The sequence below is a fragment of the Octopus bimaculoides genome, chromosome 11 (genome assembly GCF_046866305.1).
Source record: "Octopus bimaculoides isolate indiv1 chromosome 11, ASM4686630v1, whole genome shotgun sequence".
Lineage (NCBI taxonomy): Eukaryota > Metazoa > Mollusca > Cephalopoda > Octopoda > Octopodidae > Octopus > Octopus bimaculoides.
Window position 1 is genome coordinate 45308878 of NC_142938.1, and position 10075 is coordinate 45318952.

The following is a 10075-nucleotide window of genomic DNA, read 5'->3' on the forward strand; positions in this document are numbered from 1 at the left end:
CTTCCAAGTTGGTGGATTTGATATGGTTAATGTTTAACTTGAACTTATGTGGTGGTGGTGGGGCTAATGGGAGAGGTATTCTCCTTTCTCAATCATTTTATTGTTGAACGGTCACTTCAAATATCAGATGTAAAATAGCCAAATGGATACAGCTTTTGGTTAGTGACCCATGGATATTATATTCAGATCACACTGCAAGCATTTCTTTTTTAATGCTTCTCTTTTTGCCCAATAAGATTTCTGTTATGGAGTTATACTTATTTCTGTGTACCTCAGTTGATTTAACTAAAGAAAGAAATCCAATCTTGTTTTATTTTTATTTTTTGGTATTTTTTTCTTTCTTAAGAATGTTGTCTGTTATTTATTAGCATACTATCTTGAGAGAAATTTATCTCTCATGTATTTAATACTGCAGAATTTGGAGATAAGTTTCAACCGTGTCATTTGTGTAGTGGTTATCTTATCTCTCATATAAGTTTGATCTTAGTGGCTCAGGCTATGTTTAGTTTAGTAGTACCATATATTTTAGTTATGTTTTCATTCTCAACTATGAATCCAGTATATTAGGAACTAACTTAGTGACCAAAGTATCAGCAGTGTTGTTCATTTACTGTTTTGTTTGTTTGTTATTTTATTGCCAAAGACACACAGTTCCTCGTTAGCTAATTCAGCATTCTGTAAATAGATATAGTTGGTGTAAGAAGACATTTATATAAACATATCTGAAATATCTCCTAAGCTCCAAGGAGCTCTAATAAGCTACTGCTTAGTTCTGGTTTCATGGCATGAAGCAAATCAAAAAGATAACTCTTCTCTAGACACCAATCTACTGATTAGATGCACCCAATAAGTTCAGCACACCAGATATGTTATGGGGCCCTGCTGCACACTCCATGCACTGTTTAACTGTGTAGTATTAGTCTGGTTATATTATATGATATGTAGGGTGGTTGTCAGTGTATATTTTCTCTAGTTTACTGTACAACCTGTTTTTGCGTTCAAAATCTGGCTAGCATTGCAATAGACTCAGACAAAGGGAAGTTTATCATCACAAGATATAGGTACAAGTTGAAAAGAGTGCTTGATAGAACAAATCTTTAAAATATTCAGTTTGTGAAATTACAGATTCTATATCAGTTGTCTTTATATGATTCTTAAGTTTGGTAACAAAGAGACAGTTTGCCAATTCACAATTGTGGGTTGTTTTTTAAATTGGTGTTTAATATTTTGTTTACAAGTGAGTAGCATGGATTGGAATCAAAAGCTTTACTGATGTTAACAGTGGTTAAAATGAGTGTATATGGTGCTTTTTGTAATAATTATTTAATATTGTATATTGGTTTCAAATTTTAGCACAAGGCCAGCAATTTTGGGTAAGGAGATAAATCGATTACATCAACCCTAATGCTCAACTACTACTTATTTTAATGACCCTGGAAGGATGAAAAGCAAAGTTGAACTCAATACATAAAGACAGATAAAATGCCACTAAGCATTTTGCCCAGCATGCTAATGATTCTGCTAGCTTGCCACCTTATTTAATATTGTATATTCTTTTCTACTCTAGTAGGGAAGTGGGCCAGTTGGGGAGTGGGCCAGTCAATTAGATCGCCCTCAGTATGCAACTGGTACTTAATTTATCAACCCCGAAAGGATGAAATGCAAAGTCGACCTCAGCGGAATTTGAATTCAGAATGTAAAGACAGATGAAATACCGCTAAGCATTTCACTGGTGTGCTAACATTTCTGCCAGCTCACCACCTTAATTACTATTGTATATTGACTACATGATGGCTCAGTAAACACTGATAATATACTGAAGTCATTTCAATTCAATGTACCCCATGTGTTATATCTAGTTAAAAAAAAAAATTTATAAACCTAGGTGCAGGTATGATTTTTGTGGTTAAGAAGTTCACTTTCAACCACATGGTTTTGGGTCCAGTCCAATTATGCAGCACTTTGGGCAAGTGTCTTTCACTAGCTCTGGATCAGCAAATGCTTTGTGAGTGAATTTGGTAGAGAGAAATTGTGTGGAAGTCCATCTATATATATAAAAATGAGAATGTGTGTCTGTCTGTCTGTCTGCCTGTCTGTCTGTCTGTCTGTCTGTCTGTCTGTGTGAATCCCTAAAACTCGAGAACTACGCAACCAATTTCATTCAAATTTTACACATGCCTTACTTAGGGTTCCAGTTGTGTTTTAGTCAAAAAAAATTATTAACTTCTTGCAGAGTTCGAGCACACGGCAACATAATATCTCCTCCACTAATTAAGTACTACGTGTCAAAATTGAAACAAAAACACTCATGTCAAATACTTTCACTTTAAAAATGAAACTATTCCACTAACTGAAACAATCACATTTCGATACTGTAGTGACAGATACTTTCATAGAGAGAGAAAGAGAGAAAGAGAGAGACAGAAAGAGAGAGAGAGAGAGATGTATATGTATACATATACATGTATATGTACACCATTTCGATACTGTAATGACAGATACTTTCAGAGAGAGAGAGAAAGAGAGAAAGAGAGAGAGAAAGAGAGAGAGAGAGAGAGATGTATATGTATACATATAGATGTACACGTATATGTATATATATATAGATCTATACATACATGTATATGTATACATATGTGTAGATGTATATATATATATATAGATGTACATGTAATATGTACACATATATACATATATACATGCATACAGATATCTATACATATATACACCCATCACACACACATACACATGCACACAAACACACACATTAGTCATTTGTTTTCTTATCCAAAACTACGTCAAAAGTACTGAATGGATCTTTATGAAATTTGGAAATTATATTCTTTGCATAACGGCCATAACTCCCATGAAAATTCATATATTTTTGATGTTGATGAAATTTTAACCCGAACATAACAGATGAGCATTATTTAGAAAATGATGTCACACGTTATCGAGGCTACCATTCTTTCTGAATGTGCAAAAGGGGATGACGTCTTTATTCCAAGAATTCCTCTTACTTCATCAGGAGCAGACATTCCTTTTACATTCAGAAGACTACAATTCCCCCTTCGTGTGACTTTTGCCATGTCCATAAACAAATATCAGGGTCAAACACTGTCTGTAGCTGGTCTTCTCTTGGAAGACTGTATGTTGGCTGCTCAAGAGTGGGCAGCAACAAAAAACCTATTTGTATATGCTCCACAAGGGAAAACAAGGAACATAGTTTACAATGAGGTGTTATAATCACAACAGCAAGAAAGTATGTACATGATCAGCTTCTTTTACGAAACTTCATTGACTTTCATATATTTATATTGATATACATATATATACGTGTGTTTGGGTGCGTGTGTGTATATACATCTCTATATATAAAGATGATGGTAGTCTAGACGGCGTTTTTAGATTTCATTATTCTCTTTAACCCGGGCAACGCCGGGTATTTCTGCTAGTTGTATATATATGTATTTGTGCGTTTTTGTATTTGTCCCCACACCACCACCACCACTCGACACCTGGTATTAATATGTTTATATCCCCATAACTTAGTGATTCAACAAAAGAGACCAATAGAATATAAGTGCCTGACTTAAAAGTAAGTACTGGAGTTGATTTGTTTGGCTAAACTCTTCAAGGTGATACCCTAGTATAGCCACATACCAATCACTGAAACAAATAAAAGAATAAAAAATAGCTCTTTACAACCAAGCCATTATTATATTTATTCAGTTGTCTAAATCCCTAATTTTCAGCCAATTATGAGCCATGAGAAAGAACATTGTATGATGCTAACCTAGGTTTGTATGATGTTTATGGGTTGACTATTGAGTACTATACACTGATTAGCAGCACATTCATAGTGATCTCAGTCTGCAATACAGTTTTATTTTCTGGCTCATTTCACTTCACTTATGTTACTAATGTCTTTGGAAAAGAAACAACTTCTATTAGCTGCATATTTTAAGTTAATTAAGATGGCATGTGAATAAATACCTACAATTAAGGTAAGAAAAATTAATTTAAAAAAAAATACTTGTATTTATCATACTTGCATTAGATGAGTTTTGATTGATTAAATCTCTATTTTTTTCTTCTTTATTGTAAAGAATTTCTTTAATTTTTTTTTTCCTAAACAGGAGGCTTTATTTCTCGAGGAATCACAGAAATTGTTGGTGAAAGTGCATGTGGTAAGACACAACTCTGCCTTCAGCTTAGTTTGATGTGTCAGCTACCTGAAGAAGCTGGAGGATTGGCTGGAGGTTGGTTCAATTTATGACATTAAATACACCACATTTGTGAGTACAAACAGGCAAAAAGTTCTCAATACATATTGTAGAGTCAGAAGCTTATGATCATCAGCTTCATTAACTTTAAATGCATTTATATCTTCTTTTTTATTTAAGATTTTCCAAGATGCAAGCCAAAAGGACATAATGTCTTTATTAACTCTTTAGCATCCAGATTATTCTGTCAAGTGTAATGCTTATTTATTCACATTTTCTAAAATTAGTCATGTATTATCTCGTAGCTTTGAGATTTTGATGATATGATTGTTCAGTTTTAGAATGACTTTTTAGGGTAAGCATAAGAGACTAGATCTAGTTGATTTGAACATAAAACAGGTAGAATATTTTTGCTGAATAAGGCCACTTTAAATGCTAAAGGGTTAAAACTGAGACAACATCTTATGAGTAAACTGTAGAAAATTCTAGCATTTTTTAATGACTCACTTATGGATTGAATTCTCAGAATTCATAAAGTACTGGAAGTTTTGAGATTATTGCGTGAATATTTGGTAACATATTTGCAAGTGTAAATGACAACTTAGAATCAGAGCTTAGGCAATGAAGGACTTACAGCAATTACCCATCAACTATTTTCAGATCAAATAGTCATTCCAAACTGCTAACTTCCATAACTTGATGTGTTTTGATGTTGTCTTAATTCCTCATGTTGTAAATTATATCATGTTCTTTAATGTATACATACATGATTTTTACCCTTATTCTTTAAAAATTATTCAGCTATGAACCGACTTCTAAGTGACTGGTGAATGGCTATATTATTAAAACATCAGATAGATTGATTACCTTGATTTCATTCTAGCTCTCTGAATTCTGAGTTCATGTAACATTGGGTCAGCTTTGCTTTTCATCCTTTCAGAGTAGCTGGTGATGAATCAACAGTCTAGAAATTGCTACAAATTTTCTGTTTTGTATGTGTATGTGTGTGTTACTTCTCAATATCATCATTTAGCACTCAATTTTCCACTGTGGCATCTTTGCTTGGACGAATTTGAAAACATTTATTGTACTGCTTATGGAATATGTTTTCAGTAACTTGATTAAATTTATCATTTTCCCTGTGTGAGATCTCTATCTTTGTACTTCTGATCTCTTCCTTTCCTCAGTATAGCTCTACCTCTGAGAAGACATCTCTTGACCAACAAGGTGTCTCTATGAGATTTTTCAATCTGCTGGAAATAGCAACCAAACCTATCACAATCTACTGCCTTAGAAAAAAAAAAAGAGAACTCATTAGTCTAGATTAAAAATATAATAGAATGGTTATCACAAGTCTGCTCAGTCAAGGATGACCTGGTGTTAAACAACAACAATCTAAGTTTTTTTTTCAACCAGTATGCATCATTGATTCACACACTCACACACATATTGTCATTGTTGTTGTTTTAACATCCACTTTTCCATACTTGCATGGGTCAGATGGATTTCATTGAGGCAGATTTTCTATGACCACATGCCCTTCTTGTTGCCAATCTTCACTTGTTTTCAAGTGACGTAATTTTTCACAGTGGCTGGACATATTTCCATGGAAGATTTGAAATGGTGTGCTTCAATTGTGTGATGGTGATGCTTGTTTATAACCACTATTCCACGATGTCAAGACAAAGAGGCACAAGCAAACATGTACACATTCATGCACACACACACACACACACACACACACACACACACACACATCTATGCTCATAGACAATCGACTTCTTTCAGTTTCCGTCTACCAAATCCACTCACAAGGTTTGGTCAACCTGGGGCTATAGTAGAAGACACTTGCTCAAAATGTCACACAGTGGAACTGAACCTGAAACCATGTGGTTGGGAAGTGAACTTTTTAACCACACAGCCATACCTGTGCTTACCTCTGCCTGTGCCTTTTATTAATAAATTAATTTATTTACATCAAATTAAACCTAGTCTAATGCAACTCATGCAGTTCTCAGTTTCTGTTATTTTGCCAAAAATCTACATCTGTTCCATCATTACTGGTGAATCACCAGAAATAAACTACACTGGCTTATTAAAAGATTTGGTTTCTCTAAGGTGAAGTCAAATTGTAAAAATTGTTTCCTGAAAGAACATAACTCACCTAGAATAAAATAAACAACAATCTGTTACTTTTTATTTATTTTTCTATCTCTTTTTGAACTTTTTTAAAATTTTTTCCTTTATTTCACTCAAAATTAAATTCAGATGGAAAAGAGAAAGATAAAAAAAATATAAAAGCTTGTCTGAATATATATACATAATTTTTGAGACATGTTAGTATTCTGTAAGAATATTTATGCCACTTACACCTTTTTAACATTGTATGTGTGTTTATTTATGTAAGTAAATATATGTTCTCACACAAACATTTATGTATCTTAATACACCAGCTACTCTCATACACACTTAAAAAGTTCCAGATTTCAGCTGCTGTGCAATAGTTTCTTTCTTTCTCTCCCTCCTGCCCCTCTCTCTTTCTCTCCCTTTCTCTCTCTTTTCCTTCCCCCTCTTTCTTTTGCTTTCGTATGTGTAACTTCTCAATAAATCTATGATGATAGGTGTACGATACATTTGAAGTATAGGAAACAATAAAATCTTGGTGGTAGTATTTTAAACTTAACATTACAAACCATGAAATCTATTCAAGTTCTGGAAATATTTCTCAACCAAAATCTGTGGTCATATTTTCAACATTACTTATGAAAGCAATAATCTGCCAAAAAATTATTTAGGTGTAAACATTATCATCATTATCGTTCTTGTCATCATCATCATCATCATCATCATCATCATCATCATCATCACCACCACCACAAACATCATCATCATCACCACAACCACCACTATCATTTTAACATCTGCTTTTTCCATTCTAGCATGAGTTATACAAGACTTACTGAGGCAATTTTCCTATGGCCAATGCCCTTCCTCACTTGTTTCAACGTAAATTGCTATTTCTCCTGATCTTTTGAATGACAATCTGCTCAATAGTTGGGCATGCTTTTGTTGCAGATGTAAATAATTACAAGAAAACTGGAAGAAATACACTCACACTTACAGGCACATGCACACATTATTTTTCTTTCTTTTTTTTTATTTTTACAGTTTTTCCTGATGGTATTTTGTTGTACTCTTGCACCACATTTTATTGTATTTTTATATATAGTAAAATGTGGCACAAGAGGATGACAAAGGACTATCTGGGAAAATGAAAAATAAACCCACACACAGGGCATAAGCATACTCATCCATCATCAGCCATTGATCAAAAGTCATCACAATTTTAACACCTTATCAATAATATTGTTTAATTTGGTGGCATGAGCAGTAAAATGTGAGAAAGGGAAGCAAAAATTGTGAAATAGTTGTACTTACAAGAATGTACCAAATATGGTTGCTCTGATTTTAGAGGAATGCATATCAACTTATGTATGTTAACATAAAATAAAGAAAAAGAAAATTCTGTATGGCTTTGAGGTTAAGAAGATTGCTTTGCGACCATGTGGTTTTGGGTTGAACCCCACTGCGCAGCACCTCAGACAAGTGTCTTCTATAGCCTGGAGCTGACCAATGCCCTGTAAGTGAATTTGGTAAACAAAAACAGTATGGAAACCTGTTGTATATATTTATATACATGTGAGTATGTGTCTTTCTTTATGTGTTTATCCCTCTTCCACTATTTGATAATCAGTGTTGGTCTGTTTACATCCCTATAATTTAGTGGTTTGGCAATAGAACTGATAGAATAAGTACCAGACTTAAAGAATAAGTACTGGGATTGATTTGTTTGACTAAATCCTTCAAGGTGGTATCTCAACATGGCTGTTGTGCAATGGCTGTTGTCCAATGACTGAAATGAGTAAAAGGATTTTTAAAAATCATATTTGCACAATGTAGTATATTTGATTGAATTGATTGCATTTTATTATTGTATCTTATCAGTAAAATGATACCAGTGATGTACTGATGACTATTCCCTTCTGTTGACTATTCCCTTCTGTTGACTATTCCCTTCAACCGTAAATTTGTAGACTGTATAACTCAAGCATTCATAATTTTACACTCTATTCTAGGATATTGGGATGATACTACTTCAGATTTATATATTTACATGAGTGACTGAAGCAACTGTTTTTACAGTACACACTTACAAAGGGGAAATATGTTTAGATTTAAAGATGCCATAGGTGCAGACATATCTGTGCAGTAAAATATTTGCTTCCCAACTACATGGTTTTAGATTCAGTCCCACTGCATGGAACTTTAGGCAAGCATCTTCTATAGCCTCAAACCAACCAAAGTGTGAGTGAATTTGGTAGACAGAAACTGAAAGGAGCTCATTATGTGTGTGTTTTTATGTTTGTGTTTGTCCCCCACCATGGCTTGACAACCAGGGTTGATTTGTCTGTCTCCTTCACTTGGCATTTCAGCAAAAGAGATCAATAGAATAAGTACCCGGCTTTTAAACAATAAGTACTAGAGTGGATTTGTTCAAATAAACCAGCATGGTCACAGTCCAATGACTGAAACAAGTAAAAAGAGATATTACTGTATTACATCTCAACTGAATCCACCACCTCCCACATTAGCATTGTTTTACATCACAGATTGAAATTTTGAAACTTAGCATTTGCTCAGTTCATATTCCACTTGCATATTTTGATTTTAAATTTTGCTAGTTTATGTTGTGAAATCTCTCCTTAATTATGTCCTGGTGCAACTAGTTTTAAGTAATCTATTTGTAATTTACTTTATGATTTAGAATTCAGACAAATTTATTGCTGGTTGATTTTGCATGGTAAATACATGTTTACAATTTATACAGACTGCTATTGTAAGGAAAATATATAAGAGAGAATAAAAATGCGAGAACTTGGTGCAAATATGACTGTGTGGTAAGAATTTCCCAACCACATGCTTCCAAGTTCAGTCTCCCTGCATGGCACCTTGGGTAAGTGTTTTCAACTATAATCCCAGACCAACTAAAACCTTGTGCATGGATTTGGTAGACAAAAGCTGAAAGAATCCCAGTGTATGTATATGTATGTATCTACCTATGTATCTATCTATCTATCTGTCTGTCTGTCTGTCTGTCTATCTATCTATCTATTTGTGTATGTCTTTGCAATTGTGTTTATCTCCCATCACCACTTGAAAACTGGTGTTGGTTTGTTAACATTCTCATAACTTAGCAGTTCAGATTAAGAGACTGAAAGAATAAGTACCAGGCTTTAAAAAAAAAGAAAGTACTGGGATTGATTCATTCAACTTAAACCCTTCATGTTGTTGCCCCAGCATGGACACAGTCTAATGACTGAAACAAGTAAAAGATAAAAGATAGGCCAGCAGAACATTTTGATTCTCTATCATACTTATTTGCATGATTTAGAGGAGGAATATGAATATCTATATGCTATTGAAAAATGGTTGCATTGTCAACTAAGGATTTTCTATCTAGTTTTGAGAAGACCCACTCGGCTAAGTAAAATCCATGTCCATGGCCAACCATCCCCTCCATTCTCCCTCCTATACCTCTCTTCACACAATAAGTCCCTGTAAATCCCTTCCCCACAATATATCCTCCTAATGTCCCCTCCCTCTACAAGCACACACTCATTACATCCTGCCCCCTCCAGCTCCCATTCTCTTTTTACAATGTTGCGAACTCACCTACCCATTCACCTTTTTCACTCCCTGGTTCACTTCACTATGTGTACTGCCTTGTGACTTGGGTGTACAGGGGCTCCCTGTCACATCTGCACCATCTTCTCTCCTTTTCTGTCCCT

At 34.3% G+C, this 10075-nt stretch overlaps 2 protein-coding genes across 2 annotated transcripts in view; one reads left to right on the top strand and one right to left on the bottom strand.

Moving 5' to 3' along the window:
- LOC106879834 (DNA repair protein XRCC3) overlaps positions 1-10075 on the top strand; it is a 198497-nt gene that overhangs the window by 125196 nt on the left and 63226 nt on the right. Inside the window, exon 4 of the mRNA XM_014929538.3 lies at positions 4140-4262. Within this exon, the coding sequence (XP_014785024.1) occupies positions 4140-4262 (123 nt within the window). The remainder of the gene's footprint in view (positions 1-4139; positions 4263-10075) is intronic.
- Positions 6461-10075, bottom strand: part of LOC128249080 (histone-lysine N-methyltransferase SETMAR-like) — a 172703-nt gene continuing 169088 nt past the window's right edge. The window contains exon 5 of the transcript XR_008265206.2: positions 6461-8139. The gene's annotated coding sequence lies outside the window, so the exon portion shown is untranslated. The remainder of the gene's footprint in view (positions 8140-10075) is intronic.